The sequence below is a fragment of the Tenrec ecaudatus genome, chromosome 12 (assembly GCF_050624435.1).
Source record: "Tenrec ecaudatus isolate mTenEca1 chromosome 12, mTenEca1.hap1, whole genome shotgun sequence".
In the NCBI taxonomy this organism is placed as follows: domain Eukaryota; kingdom Metazoa; phylum Chordata; class Mammalia; order Afrosoricida; family Tenrecidae; genus Tenrec; species Tenrec ecaudatus.
In genome coordinates this window covers 23,645,033-23,663,799 of record NC_134541.1, presented here as the reverse complement: position 1 = coordinate 23,663,799, position 18,767 = coordinate 23,645,033, and the positions used below count along the sequence as shown (strand labels likewise).

At 52.5% G+C, this 18,767-nt stretch overlaps 1 protein-coding gene across 1 annotated transcript; it reads left to right on the top strand.

The window, feature by feature from the left end:
• The first annotated feature begins 1,930 nt into the window (after window positions 1–1,930).
• SLC32A1 (solute carrier family 32 member 1) lies at window positions 1,931–5,783 on the top strand. The gene is made up of 2 exons (XM_075528614.1): window positions 1,931–2,323; window positions 4,596–5,783. Exons 1-2 carry the CDS (start codon window positions 1,931–1,933, stop codon window positions 5,781–5,783), a joined length of 1,581 nt encoding a protein of 526 aa, XP_075384729.1.
• The last annotated feature ends 12,984 nt before the right edge of the window (window positions 5,784–18,767 follow it).

Here is an 18,767-nt window from a genome sequence, read left to right as displayed (position 1 = left end):
AGGGATTTCCTGAACTCCAGGAGGGATTCAGAACACCTCAGTCCAAGATGGTGGAGATTCCCTACCTAGGAAGGAGCTTCCAGAAGAATGTAAGTGGGGGAGGGGCCAGCCTGACAAGTCTTGGCAGGTCCAAGTGCCTCGTCAAAGCCCTCAGGCCGCCTTACTTATGCGCTGACTTGAGCTAATCTGTAAACCCTGCAGCGCGTAGAAGACCGGGGTCCCAGAAAGAAAGAGCCTGAACAGAAAAACATTGGAGACCCCTTCTTTTTTTCCTTTCTTTCGGGCTCCCCCCTAGTCACAGCCACAGAGGTGGCCCTGCCAGGTCAGCCCTACCCTGAACTGTTTCAAGGAGCCCAGTTGGAGGCACAGCAGGGACACACACACACACACACACACACACACACACACCCTCACAGAGCAGTGCCACATATGAAAAAGGACTCACACATGCACGATCACAGGGACACCCAGCTGCTCTCTGTGAGCACAAAACCACACATTCACAAAAGACACACTTAAGTAAAGTCTTGCCCTCTCAGACGCTCACAGATCCAGGCTGTAATAATAATTTCTGATGCACTATCTGTCTTTGTCTCTGGCTCTCTTTTAGTCTTTGGCACACGCGCGTGCGCGCGCGCGGGCACGTACACACTCACACACGTGCACACACATATCTGGACCCCTCACTCCCGCCCCAGCCTCAACAAAAACAGCTCAGGCTCCCTTGTCAGGGTCTGGGTCTGAGTCCAGGCAGCGGCAGGAGACTCGGCAGCGTTCTAACGCGCCGCGCGCGCCTCCTTGCCCTGGTCAGCATCGCTGCCAGCCCCTTCGTTCCTCAGCACCAGCTCCAGCTGCGCCCCTCGATCGCCCAGGCTCTCGCCCGACCCTCCACGAAGCAGTTGAGAGGGGTCCTCACCGAGTCCTGCCTTCTTGCAGCCCCTCCCTTCCCCCTCGAAACGAAAATAAAACGAAAAGCCAACCTTTCGCCTCCGTTCTGCACACAGTTGGAGAGCGGGTTGGTGGACTAGCGACCCGCGGACTCACTTCCACCGAGGCGTCCCTGGACGCGCAGGCTCAGCCCCAGAGACGGAGCGGGCTGGCGTGAGGGTAGCCCAAGTCGGACTCTTCGGCCCTTCAGCAGGTCTGGCGGCCAGATTTAAGTGCACTGGATGTGAGCGAGGCAGACCGACGTCCAGACGCCTTTCGCGGCCCGGGAACAGCCACTTGGCCCTGCTGGCTTTCTGGGCGCCCAAGCCAGTCCTTGGCCAAGATATCTCCTGACGCGCGGCTCCCCAGTTCTGGAGGGGATGATCTGGGGGCGGGGTACCTCGAGGATCAGCTCGTCCCGCCCCCCCCCTCCGTGCGGATGCGAGGTGGGAAGGGCCAGGATCAGAGCTTAGCACCTCCCCCAGAAATGCAGCTCTGGGGTCCCCCACCCCCGCACCCCTCCTTTTCCGTGCGCTCCCTCCCGCCCCCTTTCCAAGGACGCCCTCCCCCTGCCCCGTCTCCTAGGTCCAGAATCCTGTCGCCCCCTCCCCATGCCCCCTGCCTCCTGGCGCTTGCCCTTCTCCAGCGGCCCCCCTGGATGCCGAGCGGCTGAAGCGCACAGGGCTGCGCACGGGTGGGGGCGCCGCGCCAGCCTCGCGTCGCTGCTCTGACGCCGCCGCCGCCCTCCGCAGCCCAACCCGCGCCCCGCGGCAGCTCCGCAGTGCACTCGCCGCCGCTGCTCCGCCAGCCCCGCCGCCCGCCTGCCAGTCGACCCCAGCAAGCCTCTCCTCCCGCAGCGAGGGTCATGAACCAGGGCGCCCCGGGGCGCCGCGGGGAGAGCGAACTGAGATAGCAGCCGCGCGGCCTCCGGCCCTCGCCGCCCCCTTCCCGCGTCCCGGTCCCTCGTGCTCTTCCCCGAGCCCCTTCGGGCTTCGCTGCCGCCATGGCCACCCTCCTCCGCAGCAAGCTGTCCAACGTGGCCACATCCGTGTCCAACAAGTCCCAGGCCAAGGTGAGCGGTATGTTCGCCAGGATGGGCTTTCAGGCGGCCACGGATGAGGAGGCGGTGGGCTTCGCGCATTGCGACGACCTTGACTATGAGCACCGCCAGGGCCTGCAGATGGACGTCCTGAAAGCCGAAGGAGAACCCAGCGGGGACGACAGCGCTGGGCCGCCCGTCGAGGGAGATATCCATTATCAGCGCGGCGACGGCGCGCCGCTGCCGCCCTCGGGCTCCAAGGACCAGGCCTTAGGGGCTGGTGGCGAGTTCGGGGGACAAGACAAACCCAAGATCACAGCGTGGGAGGCGGGCTGGAACGTGACCAACGCCATCCAGGTGAGCGCAGGGCGCGCCGCCCTACGGTGGGATTCCGGGCTCTGCTGGCCGCCCCCCAACCCACCCTCCAACCCGGTGCTAAGGACACAGCCCAGAACGGAGTCTCAGTGGGATCATGGCCCTGGGTTCCCACCGGAACCCATCCTTCCCAACCCTGCGAGCGCAGGGGAGGTGTTTCTGCCCTTGGTCATGTCCCCTTCCCAAGACCCTAACTGCAGGATAGCGGGGGCTGAGGTGTAGCTAGAGACACCTGTCTGGGACCGAGCAAAACTGGGAAAGGAGAACAGAAAACCTGGCGGGGGTGGGGGGCGCTGGGGAGATGCTGGGGAGGGTGGGGGTTGAGAGAGAAGGAAAATCAGGATTCCATGCACGCACGGTGTGGCTGGGTCTCCGGAATGGACTCACAACTGCATTTTCAGGAGGAAATTACTGAGTTGGGAGTCTCCTCCCCCAGACACACGCACAGACCCGAGCACACGCGTACATAGGCAGACACCCATGCCACAGCCCCCCCTCCCACGAGCACACGCGCACGCACGGGCGCCCCCGAGATGATTCTATATTTACACCACGGAACTGTCCCCACTAGCGCCCATCACAGAATCGCATACCAATGCGTCACACACACACACACACTTTTGACCAGAACGCTCGTGCAGGAACACTTGCACACCGGGCCCAGCCTGCACTGTCAGGGGCAGCAGGAGCACGTGCGCTCCCTGCGCACACTCACCCCTCTCTCCCGAAACCCCAGATGCACCCCAGGAGACAGCCGGAGGGAGACCTGCCAAGGCCCTTTCGGTGTCCAGAGCGGCTGTGCAGCCAAGGGGTCCCAGCCCCTCCCCACCCCCGCTCCGCGGAACTCTGCCAGGAGGGGGTTTGGAGGCCCTGCAGGCTGCGGCTCGTGGTGCGGAGGAGGCCGCCGCCCTAGGCGCCTCCGGGACTTGCGGCTTGGCACCCCAGATGCCCTAAGAGCACACAGTCGTTGGGGTACAGGACGCAGGTCTCTCGGGAGCGGAAGGAAATGACGGGGTTGTTAGTACCCCAGACTGGGTGGGGGGCCTCTCCCTGGTCCTGCAAACTGGACAACCGACTGGAGGTGCCTCTCCCTACAGGGCCCACGAGAGGGCCACGCAGGGCCAGGGATGGAGGGCCGCATCCGCTTTCGTTGCCACCCACAGGGTGGTCGTCGGGGGGGGGGGGGGGTGCTCTTAGCGGGCCGAGTTCGGTAAGCACAGGGGGAGGTCAGGGCGGGAGGCTGGAGGTCCTTAGGCCTGCAAGACCCTGGATTTCGTTAGCTTTGTTTCACCTATGGATTCTAAACTCTCCTTCGAATCCGACCAGCCCTCCGGACAGCTCGGGCCCTAGATCCCTCAGGCTGCCTCTGGCTTTTCACGCAGTCCCGTCCCTGCTCCCTTCCCCCACTTAGACCCCACCAACTGCTTGCTTCCACCACCCAATTAAATCCCCTTCTCTTAGACCCAACCCTACTCTGTCTGGCTCTTAGACCCCCTTATTAACAATGCTCCTCTGTCCCTCCGCTAACACCCCCCACTGTAAGTCGAGCTCCTTCCTGAATCCTCAGCCTCTCTGGGTGACTGCACCACCCTCAGGCCTTTTCCTGCCTGACCCCTTCCTTACCCTCCGCTGCCTCCTTCCCGTTTCCTTCTCTAGGGCTCGGCCTCCAGACACTGGTGTTTCCCCCATTAGCACGCACTCCAACCCCAACTGAAAACCCTTCCTTCGTGTCCAGCTCTCTGGCCCCCTTTTCCCTGTCCTCCTCTGTTCACTGGCTCGTGACCTCCCTCTGGGCCCCCTTCCCAGGAACGGGTTTCAAATGTCTCCACATTTCTTTTCCCTCCCAGGAGCTTCGCCCACCCCCAGCTCCCTTTCTAGCACGCAGAAAGAGGTGCACCTCGGGATCTGCTTCAGCTCCCAGGCTCTGCACAAGGTCCCCCTACAAACCCATCAACTTTATTCCAAAGGAAACCAAATCGATTCTCAGGGACCCTATAAGACGTAGATCTGTCGGTAAATCTGGGAGGCCCATTACCACCCATTTCTCCCGGTCAAGCCACTAGTGGTTTCCAAGCACTTTAACCATTGTGTCACCTTGGGCTTCTGTCCTTAGTCCAGCCTTAAGCCTTCCTTCCCCAGACGCCTACGTCCAGCCCCCACTGCCGGAGACTTGGGTCTCGCCCCCCCCCCATCCCCCAACTTCCCAAGCAGCGTCTGCTGAGCGCCCTCGTCTGGTTGCCTCTCTGCTCCACAGGGCATGTTCGTGCTGGGCCTGCCCTACGCCATCCTGCACGGCGGCTACCTGGGCTTGTTCCTCATCATCTTCGCCGCAGTGGTCTGCTGCTACACGGGCAAGATCCTCATCGCGTGCCTGTATGAGGAGAACGAGGACGGCGAGGTGGTGCGCGTGCGGGACTCATACGTGGCCATTGCCAACGCGTGCTGCGCACCGCGCTTCCCCACGCTGGGCGGTCGTGTGGTGAACGTGGCACAGATCATCGAGCTGGTCATGACGTGCATCCTCTATGTGGTGGTGAGCGGCAACCTCATGTACAACAGCTTCCCAGGGCTGCCGGTGTCGCAGAAGTCCTGGTCCATCATCGCCACCGCCGTGCTGCTTCCCTGCGCCTTCCTCAAGAACCTCAAGGCCGTGTCCAAGTTCAGCCTGCTGTGCACCCTGGCCCACTTCGTCATCAACATCCTGGTCATCGCCTACTGCCTCTCGCGGGCGCGCGACTGGGCCTGGGAGAAGGTCAAGTTCTACATCGATGTCAAGAAGTTCCCCATCTCCATCGGCATCATCGTATTCAGCTACACGTCGCAGATCTTCCTGCCGTCACTCGAGGGCAACATGCAGCAACCCAGCGAGTTCCACTGCATGATGAACTGGACGCACATCGCCGCCTGCGTGCTCAAGGGCCTCTTCGCGCTCGTCGCCTACCTCACCTGGGCTGACGACACCAAGGAGGTCATCACGGATAACCTGCCGGGCTCCATCCGCGCCGTGGTCAACCTCTTCCTGGTGGCCAAGGCGCTCTTGTCCTACCCGCTGCCTTTCTTCGCCGCCGTCGAGGTGCTGGAGAAGTCGCTCTTCCAGGAGGGCAGCCGCGCCTTCTTCCCCGCCTGCTATGCCGGCGACGGGCGCCTCAAGTCTTGGGGACTGACGCTGCGCTGCGCGCTCGTAGTGTTCACGCTGCTCATGGCCATCTACGTGCCGCACTTCGCGCTGCTCATGGGTCTCACGGGCAGCCTCACTGGCGCCGGCCTCTGCTTCCTGCTGCCCAGCCTCTTCCACCTGCGCCTGCTCTGGCGCAAGCTGCTCTGGCACCAGGTCTTCTTCGACGTCGCCATCTTCGTCATTGGCGGCATCTGCAGCGTGTCCGGCTTCATACACTCGTTGGAAGGCCTCATAGAGGCCTACCGAACCAACGCCGAGGACTAGGGAGTGAGGGCCCCTCCCGCCCCCCGCCCCCCAAGCTCTCCCGAAGTCCTCCTGCCTTCCTGCCCTTCCCCTCCCCAGCTCCGAGCGCCCTGCCGCCCGCTTGGGAAGCCAAGCTATCAACACCTCTGGTTCCTAGTTTGCGATTCTTCGGGGAAGGGGGGTGGGGGGATGGGGGTCCTCGATCCATCCCGTCTGCGTTTCTGTTGTTCTTTCTTTTCCACGCCGCCCTGGTTTGGGGGAGGCTGCGGTGGGGCGCATTGGTGGGTCCAGTTTTCAGTCCCTCTGGGAGGCCCCCCTGGCTGCGACGCTTCGGGGCCCCAGCCAATTTGGGGGGATAGGGAAGGGAGAAAGAGGGCAGGCACGGGAACTTGACCTGGGGGAGGGGGTGTTGTGCATTTCACAGCTATCCAGTGCTCGGATTCTGCCGCATCCAGCCATCTCCAGCAAGAGCGCTTCCCTTTCCGGAGACATTTCCACCCTGCAGCGGGAAAGGCTAGCCGGGAAGTCTCATTTCGGGCGGGCGAGTTCCTTCGGTGAATCCGAGAGGCTGTGGAGCCGCGGCTGAGCCGGCTTGCCTGCGGGTTTTAAGGAATCCAAACTCATCTTGTGCAATTTATCAGATTGTGGAACTGTGCTGTGCGTGTGGTGTGCTCGTGGTGAATAAGATGAAATGTATATCAGAAAAAATCTATCTCTAACTTAGAGTGCGGTGCATAATTATATCCGCAAATAAAGAAGAAACAAAGGCGTGCGCGCAGCAGCAGCATCCTCTGTGGGTTCTCACTGGCCGGGGATCCCCGCGCGCTGGGGGCAGGAGCAGGTGCTGGGCCCACGTAGGAAGAGGGGAGGGCGAGGCTGCAGTCAGTGCCCAGAATGTTAGGAGAGAATTCTGAGGTCTGGTGGGTACCCCAGCACGCAGAAGGAGGCATCCGAGCTGTCTGGGGATACAGGGAGCGAGCAGGTGGTGGCGGAGTTGTTCAGGAGAGGCCGCGCTTGTGGCGCACAAGGTTTTTCTAAAGCTTTCCTTGGAGTCTGATTCATCCGAGAATTCGGTTGCCAGACGCCGAGTTCAAGTTTAAGATTACACTAAACATGCTTTTATGTTCAGAACATTACAAGTATGTTCAATACATGCGAGAGGGCTTCAGAAGTCTCGTGGAAATAGGGACTTAAAAGATGATAGACTTCCCAGGCACATTCTAAAACAGCGGTTCTCAACCTGTGGGTTGAGACCCCTTTGAAGGTCAAACGACCCTTTCACAGGGGTCACCTGATTCATAACAGTAGCAAAATGGCAGTGATGAAGGAGCAACGAAAAATAATTTTATGATTGGGGGGTCACCCCAACATGAGGAACTGTCTTGGGGTTGGGGAGAGAGGCCAGGGCTGTGCAGAGCTCAAGTGACAAGCTAGCTCTGCTCCCACGGAGTTTACAGGCGACACCGACGAGGATACTCAGAAACCCACTAAGGGATGCAGGCTGGAAAACCAGGACTTCAGCAGCCCGCCCTGGGCCAAGCCAGTCTGCCTCCTGCGTGCCTCTCACCCCTACACTCTCCCCCGGAGTCCCCACTGGCTGAAAAGAGCTGCTGCCAGAAGGTCTGGCTGCTTAGAACCCACAGTCCCCAGTCATTTGGGCCCCAACCTCCTTTGCCTGAGCAGCCCCTTTGAGAAAGTATGGACCTGAATGCTTCAGGGGGCCAGCCCTTCTTGGAACTCCAGAGGCAGCAACCTCGGGCTCCTGGCCTGAGGCGGTTTGGAAGGATCTGGGCCATACTGCGCTGGTGGGCCCCTGGAGTTCAGAGAACAGGGCTCCCCGTCCTCGCCCACTGCAGAGCCGCCCCGCGGGAGGTGCTGGGGTTCCGCAGGTGCGCTGTGCGTGAGGGGAAGAACAGGGGAAGCATCTCTCCGTGTGTGTGTGTGTGTGTGTGTGTGTGTGTGTGTGTGTGTGTGTGTGTGTGTGTGTGTGTGTGTGTAGAAGAGAGAGAGCGGGCTCCCTTGTGTGAATGGGTGGAGGGGCAGGATTGGTGGCTGCGGCTGCATTGTGGAGAGCCTTTGGTGAGTGTGTGCGTGTTTGCGGAACATCCGTACACCCAGGTGGGCGTGCTCCGTGATAACACAGAGACAGAGGTGACCTCGTGTCACCCCAGTTCTGCAGCCGCAGAGCCAGAGTAGGAGCGAGAGGGACCAGATCTGGCGCCCTCAGCTGGCAGCCAGGCTCGACTTTCGAAACGGACTGCGCGCGATGCCCACGCATTAGGGCTTCGCCTAATTGTCCTTTGTCAGTAGGGCCGCTAGCTAAGGGTCCGGGGCTGATCGTAGCGCCTTCTTCTGTCTCTAGTCGTGTGACGTTCTCGGACGTCTCCCCGGCCAGTGGGGCCGACTGACCTCACCCCTGTCCCCTTGCCCACCACTCTCAGCGGGTCTTTGGCCTCCCCCCCACCCCCCCACCCCCGACCTCCGCAGTGAACGGCAGGGTAGGCACGTCTCGAGGCAGCAACTCCGTCCTTCCCGCCTTTCAAAGGACGCGGAACCCCTGCCTGCTGGGGACCGCCACTGCCCCCGCCGCCTGCTCGCCCGGCTCCGATCCATTATATCCTGACTCCGGGCTTTGTGATAGGCTTGCGGGAGTCCGGGCCCCCAGGGGCGGGTCCTATGTGGTGCGAAGGTCCGAGAACCTGTCGCCAGGACACTGTGAGTGGAATCCCGCACCCTCATTCTCCGGCTGCCCAGCTTCAGACTTGCAATTAGGTTGTTGGGAGAAAAGGCGGGGGGGGGCACGGGTGGAGTATATGGGAACCATCTACACACACACACATACACACACACATACACACACACACACAGCCGGGCTCAGGGCTCCGAGAGGAGCAACCAGAGCGAACCCCAAGTTCTCCGCACAGCCCGATCCCCAAGAGTGGGTAGGCTCCTGCTTGGCTCTGTTGGGCTGAGGGACCTCCTAGCCAACTCCCAGGCCTCCCGGTGCGTCTCTGTGAGTCCTTGGTCGCACCACGGGGCGGGGGCGGGGGGGGACCCTGGAAAAAAACGGTCTCTACTGCGCCCCAAAGCAGCGCCGACGGCCCCGGCTGACGGAAGCACCAGGACCTTGAGACCGGAGAATCTATACGGGGAGTCTTGGCCACCTTGGGAAGATAGCAGTCTGCAGCTGGCTGTCCACACCCCAGAGGTGAGAATGCACGCTGCGGGCCTTCAGAGAAAGGACTCCTTCACAATTTGGGGGCGCTTTGTGCACACATCCCAGACTCCTAAGCACCCCTCACCTCCTCCCCAGCCCAGCCCAACCACAAACCGCAAACCCAGACCCAGGGCCAACAAGTCCATCCCAACTCAGAACCTGTAAATCTTGACTGGAGCAGACAGCCTCTGCCTTCCCCACCCCCACCTGCGCCGCTCCCCTAGCGCTGCCACCCACGTGGTGGTTAGTGGTCCAATGGCTTACCTAACAGGGAAGGCCACCAGGACGCCTTTGGCCTGTTCCTGGGCTCTGTCCCAGGAGCTCAGCGTCATTATTTCAAACGTGGGTTTCTCCAAAGTTCGTTTTGAATCCAAAGAGAACTCTGCATGATTGAGCATGGCTTGATAAATGACAGCCCTTCTCCCAGGGATTAAAGGAACCCTGGTGTCTCTGTAGGCTAGGCATTGGGCTGATAACTGTCAGATTTGGCAGGAGGTGGGGTATCCAAACCCACTAGCCACTAGGCTGTCTACTCTCCCAAAGATTTACAATCTCTGAAACCCTGTAGCATCAGTATGATTTGGAATAGCATCGGGGAGTTTTAGGTTTATCCCAGTGACTGTTCCCTCACACCTCCTCCCACCCTCACACACACACATACACCAAGGGGTATTGGAGGAAGGGAGATCGCCTAATAGGCCCTACCAGTATATCTGGGAAGTGGAGAACATCCCTAGGATTTGCTATCCGCCCCCCTCCACCCCCCCTTCCCCAGGCCTCCAGGAGGGAGGCAAAGCCTTTGGGTGGTGGAGTTAGTAGAAGGGAGGGCCTCTGATTTATGAAGGTGGGCTGGGGAATTGAGGCCCAGAGAGGCTCTGAGGTCCTGACCAGTCTATGGGCATTCAGAGACACAGGGTGGGCTGGTCTGACCTCAGCCAGCCAGTTTCCAATGTCCTTGGCTTCTTTTATTTTATTTTTCTCTATTAGTGTGGGAAAATTCAACAATTATATATATATATATATATATATATATATATATATATATATATATATATATATATATATATATATATCACCCACCATGTTTGAAAATTATACATTTTACCCTGTGTCCTCTGTCCCCTTTCTACTCCCATACAGAGTTGCAGTCTTGGAAACTCTCTCCAATAGGGTTGCTATGAGCCAGCTTCCACTCCTTAGTTGTGAGTTATTTACTTGTTAATTACTGATTTTTTGAGCCAGAATTTTATTTTTTTAATTAAATCATTTATTGGGGGCTTGTACAACTCTTATCACAATGCACACATGCATCCATTGTGTCAAGTACTTTTGTACATTTGTTTCCCTCATCATTCTCAAAACATTTGCTTTCTACTTGAGCCCCTGAATTACTGATTTTTTTTAATACCTGCTTAATGGTGGTCCTAAAGAGCCCTGGGGGCCTAGTGCATTACCAGTTATGCTGCTAACCACGAGGTCAGCAGTTCCAAACCAGCAGCCGCTCTGAGGGAGAAAGGTGAGGATTTGGGCTCCCCTAAAGATTCACAACCCCAGGAACCCACGCTGTCTTATCGGCTCACAATGAGTCAGAATCAACTGGATGACACTGAGATCTTTGTTTTTATTCGTTGTTTTCTCCTTGAGCTTTACTCTCCCCCCTCCCCCCCTGGCCCTGGCCTTGTGTGTGAGGTGGGGCTTGGAAGATGAACGTAAATCCCTAGGTGTTTGAATCTAATCTTTTTCTGGACTCTGGCTGGTATTGATTCCCCACTGATTCTATGGGTGCCATTGATGGCCATTGATGGGGTCTTGAAGGGGCAGGTGATAAAGGAGCCTCTGAGCAGGGAAGAAAGCAGGGTGACCCAGTAGTGCTGAGGGATAGTCATATACCAGGTGTGGGTAAGGAGTGCCACACTTCCAGGGACCCACAACCACCCTTGGGGGCTGGTACCCACCGGTGAGGAGACTGAGCAGGTGCAGAGGGATGGTATAGGAGATGGGGTGTTGGGTGTATACGGGTAAGTAGGAGAAGAGGTAAAAGAATAAAGCCTTGGTATTACCCTGTCGCTGGCACCCGGTCTGGCAGACACACAGAAGTCATTGATAAAATATTTGGCCAGGGCTCTGGTATGAGCCACATGAAGAGCCCCGGTGACTCATTGGCTCAACGCTTGCCTGCTACTGTAAAGGTTTTGCTCCACACATTTCTCCTACTCGATCCAGGACCTTCTAATAGGATTCTTTTCTAAGTAGTTCGTAGGGTAGCCGGGCATCACTAGTTTTTCTAATCTCAGGGTCATAGAGATGATGTTTAAGCCATTCATTAGTCTGGACTAATTGTTTCCAAGCATCTTTGATTTTCCTCGCTTTTCTCTTCTCCAGACAAAACCAACCCAAACTCGCTGCCATCAAGTCAATTCCAACTCACAGTGACCCTGTAGACCAGGGTAGAACTGCCCCTATGGGTTTCCTGGATTGTGATTCTTTAAGGGAGTAATCCTTGAACCTTCACTTTTCCCCCCCTCCCATGTTGTGTCGAGTGGTTTCAAACTGCTGACCTCATGGTTAGCGCCTCAACTCATAACCACTATGCCACCAGAGTCAAGAGGAGACGACCTTAGATGGCTACTCACAAGCGTGTCAGACGCCAATGAACTGATTCTTTGAGTCACCAGGGAAAGTTGTCTGCGCATCGGTCACTTCCCCTTGGCCAGGTAAACACTGTTTTATATTTCCAAATTTTCAGATGATTTACCTGCAACGTCCTCATCTGCCTAACCCACTGATCAGATTTCCATCTGAAGGACTTCAACTAGAAGTGACTAGATCGACAATCATAAGACCCATCAAGTTGTATCAGGAGGTAAAGAATTCATTGGGGGAGCAGTAAGATTGATTGTTCAAGAGACTTATAATCTGGCAACTCCTTGTAAAACATCCTCCCTTCCCGCACGCTTTTCTCTTTCACGTGAAACTGGCCCCTCTTGTTTGTTGTGCCCAATCAAATCAGACCCGCTTCTCCTACAAGAAATGATGTGACACACTTGCCTCTTCTGTTAAGGTGCCTGCTCTTCCATTTCATCAAGTGCAATTATTCCGCCAATAAAAATGGTTAAGGGAGTAGCAGTCTGCGCTTCCACTAAGACAGTGCCAACCACACACCCTTGGGCCCCAGTAGACTCTCTTCTCCTGCCTGGGCCTCCACCTGATGGGCCCCCATCACCTTGCCCTTGGCATGGCAGCCCCACCCCCTCGGCTTTGGGCAGCGAGCTTGGGTGCTGGCAGCTTGGCAGTAGAGACCATCCAGTAGCTGCTAGTTAGAAAAGACCTAGGAATCTACTCTCACAAAGATTGCACCCTAATGAACCCTCCGGAGCAGGTCTCCCCTGTCCTGCAGGATTGTTGTGGGTTGGCATCAAACAGCATTCCTGTGTCCCCTGGTCCCTCCCAGCCCCTATTTGGGTTAGTGGCCTAAGGGGCTATGTGTTGGGCTGCTAACTACAAGGTCAGCAGTTCGAGACCATCAGCCACTCCTCAGAATGGGGTTTTCTACTCCTGTAAACAATTTGTCTAAAAAACTCACAGAGGCAGCTCTATCCTGTCCTGTAGGGTTGGCTGTGAGTCAGCATCCACTCGATGGGTGTGCGTTTGGAGTTTGCAGAGAGGGTCTGAATCATGAACCAATCCTGTCTGTCTCAGTTAGAGAACCTCTGAATCCATCTTGCAGGTGTCTTTCTAGTATACTGTATGTATCCCAAGCTGGCATCCAGTCCTGCTTCTGGGGGCCCTCGGGCAACGGTGCTCTATGCATCTGCTGCCAGTCCTGCTTATGTGGCAGTCTTCCTTATTCTCCAGCATCTAATTAAGTGCCCACGTTTCTGTCAACCCTTGAACACCACAATGGCCTTTTGCCGATGGTCTACCTGATCCAGGTAGATTTTATAAAGCTAGATTTTATAAAGATCTCTATAAATGATATTCCAATTGGAATCTCCCCCACCCCCGAACACCATATTTTTCTAATATAATGAATGCATCTACATCAATCAGATACACAGGCATTACCATATAACCTATACAGGAAACCAATGCACAAGGTGATAGCACTGTTTCCAAAGGGAAAAAACCCCTACTAATGCATTAAAATGTTTAAATAATGCATTTTAACAGTCATCTGCTCTTTAATATTTCAAAAGAGATTGACGTAAAAGACACCCACACAATACTACCTCATTAACCTAACAAAGAGCGTTCTTTCCTCAGTGTTCTTACAACCACAAGTAGTTTTAAACCACATAGTGTTCCCATGTTCTGTTTGAACGACTGCTTCTTGGTCCGTGAACAGGTTCCACTGTGCATGACTAGGTGCTCTGGAATGCCCATCTTTCTCAGTGTGATCCATAGCTTGTTGTGATCCACATAGTTGAAAGCCTTTGTATAGTCAACAAAACACAAGTAAACATCTTCCTGGTACTCTCTGCTTTCAGCTGAGATCCATCTCATGTCAGTCATGACATCCTCTGGGACACACCCTCTTCTGAATCCATTTTGAATTTGACAGCTCCCTGTCAATGGACCGCTACAGCTGTTTTATTCGTTCTGTTGCACACAGTGTTGCTATGAGTCAGAACCAATTGGCGTAGTAGTTTCTCATTTGGCTGTGAACTGCCAGATCTACGGTTCAAATATGCCAGCTGTTTCAAGGGGGAAAGATGAGGCTTTCTACTCCCGTGAAGAGTTTGTCTCAGAAAGCCACAGGGGAAGTTCCACGAGTTGCTGATTGGAGTTGGCTGCAAAGCACTGAGTTTGATAACAATATGTATGCTGGTAACTACTTTTCTCTCATTTTTTCTTAAAGCATCATTGTGAGGTAGCAATGTTTGCCCGATTTATAGAACCTAGAACTTTGGATTTGTTTTTCCAAACATCCACACCCAGTGAATAACAGATCTACAAGTGGAACACGGGTTTCTCTTACTTTAGAACCTATATTGATACATTATACCCAGTACGTGTTAGTAGAGGGAACATATGGTAAACGTAAAAGAGCATGGGCCACATTTCAAGTACTATTTGAATTCTAAAACTCAATTCTGAATCTACTGTTCTGGGTAAAGAACAGAGTCAGGAGTTGAATATATAACTATAGACCTAATGTGCTTATTTGGAAAGAGTCACATTTAGTTATTTTTCTGATAACTAATATCTAACTATGAGACTATTCGAGAAAATGAAGCTAAACAGTAATGGTGTAAAAATAAAATTGTAAACAATCAGGAAAACTCATATCAGGCAGAATCATTTTGGTTGACTTCATAAGTAAATAAAGTATGTAATGGGATCACAAAGAAAACAAACAAACAAACAGATCATCCACAGAGTTTTACGTGCATGTGATCTTAGGGATTGTGTTCACTACTTTCCACATTCTGTTCGGTCACCTTACTTTGGAATAGGAACAAATAGGAATCTCCTCCAGCCATTAGGCAGGTAGCTGATTCTCAAATTTCTTGGTATATATGGGTGAGTGCTTTCAGTGCTTCATTAGCGTGTTGAAACATTTCAATTGGCATCCCATCAATTTCTGGAACCTTGTTTTTAGTTGAATGCCTTTAGTGCAGATTGGACTTCTTTCAGTACCATGATTTCTTGATCGTGTATTACATCTTAAATGGCTGAATGTCAATCAATGATTTTTGGTACAGTGAAGTGACTTCCATCTTCTTTTCATGATTAATAAATCACTTTATTGGGGGCTCTTACAGCTCTTGTCACCTTCCATCTTCTTTTGATGCTTCCTGCGTCATTTAGTATTTTGCTCATGGAATTCAGTCTTCAATATTGCAATTTGAGGCTTGAAATTTTCCTTCAGTTCTCTCAGTTTTTGATAGGCTGAGTGTGTCCCTCCTTTCAGACTCCAGGTCTTGGCACGTTTCATCATAATACTCTACTCTCATTTCATTTTAATCCCACACTTTGTCATCTCAAGGCATCCTTTGAGGATTTTTGTTCAACTCTTCCACTTCATTTCCTACATTTGCTTTAATTACTCTGCCTCTAAAAACGAGTTTCAAACTGCCTTCTGCCATCCATTTGAGTCTTTTCTTTCTTTCCTCTCATTTTAATGACTGCTTGCTTGCTTCGTGTATATCATTCCACAACTCATCAGGTCTGCGGTCATTGGTGTTTAGTGAGTCACAACTGTTCTTGAGATGTTCTCAAAAGTCAGATGAAATATACTCAAGGTTATTGTTTGGCTCTCATAGCCTCGTTTTAATTTTCTTAAAGTTCAACCTGAGCAACTGACGAGCTCTTCCACAGTCAGCCCTGGCCTGGTGTTGGCCGATGATACTGCTTCTCTATTGTCTTGTCGATGTAAGTATATTCCATCTGGTGGAGTCCACATATTTAATTGCACTTACGGTGTTCAAAAGGATTTTCATAATGAAGAAATCATTGGTCTTGCAAAATCCTATCATTTAATCTCCAGTGTCATTTTTATCTCCAAGGCCATACTTTCCAACCACTGTTCCTTCCTCTTGGTTTCCACTTTCATATTCCAATCTCCAATAATTATCAGTGCATCTTGATCGCACATTTGATCAATTTCATACAGGAGTTGGAGGAATTATTGAATGTTTTCATTGTGTTAGTAGTTGATGTGCAAATTTGTGTGAACTAACCTTCCTTGTAGGAGTATAAATTTTCTCCTGCTACAAACAGCATGGAACTTCAAGGTAGATGACAAGTTATTATTGAAAAGTTCTTTTTTAATATTTGTCATTCCTTGCAAAGTAAATCAGATGATTATCTGGTTCCAAATATCCAATAACAGACCATATCAGCTCACTAATGCCCAGGATACGGATATTTGTGGGTTTCATTTCTCTTTTGATGATTTCCAATTTCGCTAGATTCATACACTCTGTATTGCTCTGATTTCTATGGATATTTGCAGCTGTTTCTTCAAATTTTCAGTCATGCCTTGTCAACAAGCCTAGATCCTGAAAGCTTTACTCTAGCTAAGTCATTTAAGCCTGGGGCAGTTCTTCCCCACTCTATGTGTACTGAAACCTTTCCCTCTGACGGGCTCATCTTCTGGCACTATATCTCACAATGATCTGCTGCTCTTCATAAGGTGTTCTAAGTCATTAGAAGTGGGCAGCCTATTCTTGCTTTACAGTCTGTAACCGCTGCTGAAACCTGTTCATTTGGGATGGCCCTGGTGGAATTTGAAATACCTATGACGTAGCATCTACCATCACAGCAACACAGGAGCCACCACAACAGATGGACAGACAGACAGGTGGTGGAGTTTTAATTATGGAAAACAATAAGCAAGGCTTTTGGCTCAGGGACAAAGAGTCAGAACCATGCTTCAGCATAAAAGCCAGAGCTTCTAAGAATGTGTCACTTACAGAATGCGTAACTACAAACATATCCCAATGGCACAGGGACACCAGGGGCAAGCTCGTTAGTCTTTGCCGGAGGTTCTTATGAGAGGTTTGGGGGCTTGGCTCTTGCTAAGAATATGTATTCAGAGGCACCTTTTAGAACTGGTTTGCTTTCATCTGTGCCAATGTAATGGCTAGTAAACGTAGATTCAAGGTGGCTGCTCTGATTCTTCTTATGACCTCACCTAGTGGAAAAAGGAAACCTGGGCAGGGAAGAGTATGCCCAGTCCTTTTAGGGTGAAAAGTGAGGGCGGGCGAAGGTCACCTCCACTCCTACGCTCACTGGCTAGAAATTAATCACATGTTCATACCCAGCTGGATAACCAGGGACTTCTCCCGCCAACAAGAAGAAAGGAAGAATAGACATAGTGGGGGGCAACTCCAGGTCTCAGAGGAAGCCCCTGATGGTGCAAAGAGTTAAGTACTTGGCTGCTAACAAAAAGTTTGGAAGTTGGAATCCACCCAGAGGTGCTTGAAGGGATAGTGGAGCTGCCCTTTTGTTCTGAAAAAACAAAACAAAACAAAAAACAATTTTATTGGCATATAATTCACAGATCATACAATTCAATGGTTTAAACATATTACAAGAGTTGTACAATTATCACTATAATAAATTTTAAAATATTTTCTTTTCTCCATGTACCAAACAGCTTCACTTCTGAGCATGAGGTTTGCAGAAGGCTATGGTTTATCGAGGGAGCCCTAAATCCATCTTGAGTCTCAAGTAGATTCAGTCCCAGGCAGAATGTGTTTGGAAGTGGATTACTTCCACCGCCCTTGCTAGTCCCTGGGAGAGCATGAGTCACATCCAGTTGTGGGGAGGGACCTGAATCAATCCTGTAAACTTTTCTGATCTGCCACAGTGTAGTCTCAGAATCGTGGTCCCTTACCTGTGGTGAACTAATCTGTCATTGATTGTGATTCTGAGTTTCCTTTTTTCCTCCATGTCCTATTTAAGTAGTCTTGTGGCTGGTAATGGAGTGGTTACACAGTGGGCTGTGAGCCACACGGTTGGCAGTTCGAAACCATCAGTAGCTCTGAAGGAGAAGACTGGCTTTCTACTCCAGTAAACCGTTGCAATCTCAGAAACCCACAGGGGGTTGCTATGAGTCAGCATTGACTGGATGGCAGTGAGTTTGGTGACTGTGAACTTTGGACATTTTGATGGCCTCCTGCTGATGGTTTTCATAAGATTCATTTTTGTCTTGTCTCTGTTCTGTTTAAGATTTACTGAATGTGTCTATATTTGAACTTGGGCACTCTGGTTCAACCCCCACCCCCTCCGCGTCCCACCTCCAACAGACGAAAGGCCTGGCAATCTTCCCAAATCTCTGCCACTGAAAATGCTTCTGGAGCACAGTTCTTATGGACACCCAGGGGCTCACCGTGAGCTGGGATCCTTTGAAGAGCAACTGCTTTTGGTTTTCTTTTGGTCTTGACGCCCCAGCAAGAGGACATGTGTGGGAGTCACTATATAAAGGTAGTTTTATTATCAAGTGATATGCATACATGAAAAGCTAAAGACTGCTTCCAAAACGTTCAGCCTGTGTAACAAGTTCCCAGGTCAAGAAATTGAACCTGCAAACAAGAGACAGGGAGGAAGCAAGATTAGCTAGGGTATTGCCTGGGATGAGTTGAATCAGAATGTGTATGAAACACTGAACATAAAACTAGGATCTGCTCTGACTCTTCATTTAATTCACAATGTTTTTGAAAAAGACATATCTGACATATATATTAAAAGAGATCAAACACACTAAGGTCATTGGATTCATAGTGAGTTTATAGGGCAGGGAAGAACTGACCCTGTGGGTTTTCAAGACTGTTAACTTTTAAGGACAATAGAAGGCCTTTTCTTCTTCTTTTTTTTTTTTTGAAAAACTTTTCTTCTGAGGAATGGTTGGTTTTGAACGGCTGACCTTGCAGTCAGCAGCCTAACCAGTCGGGTCACTTTAGTAGGAATCCACCGCACGGCAATGGGAATGTTTTGGGAGGCTTGGTGGCATAGTGGGTTACTACAAGGTCAGTAGTTCAAACCACCAGCCGCTCCAGTTGAGATGAAGCTTTGTGCTCACATGAAAAATTCGTCTCGAGCAGAGGCAGTTTTACCCTGTTCTCTAGGGTCGTTATGCCCGGGAATCGACCAATGGCAGTGAGTTTTAGGGTCCCAAAACTTCGCGTTCTCTTGATATCCTGAGGGTGGAATTAACAGGGGGCACGGCCGTACGTTGATCCCGGTCGCAAACTGGGCGTGGTTAGCCAAAGAGGAGGAGCTTAGCGCCCAGGTCGAGCCGAGGAAGGGGCGGAGCCTCGCGGGCCTGGCTTCCGGCTTCA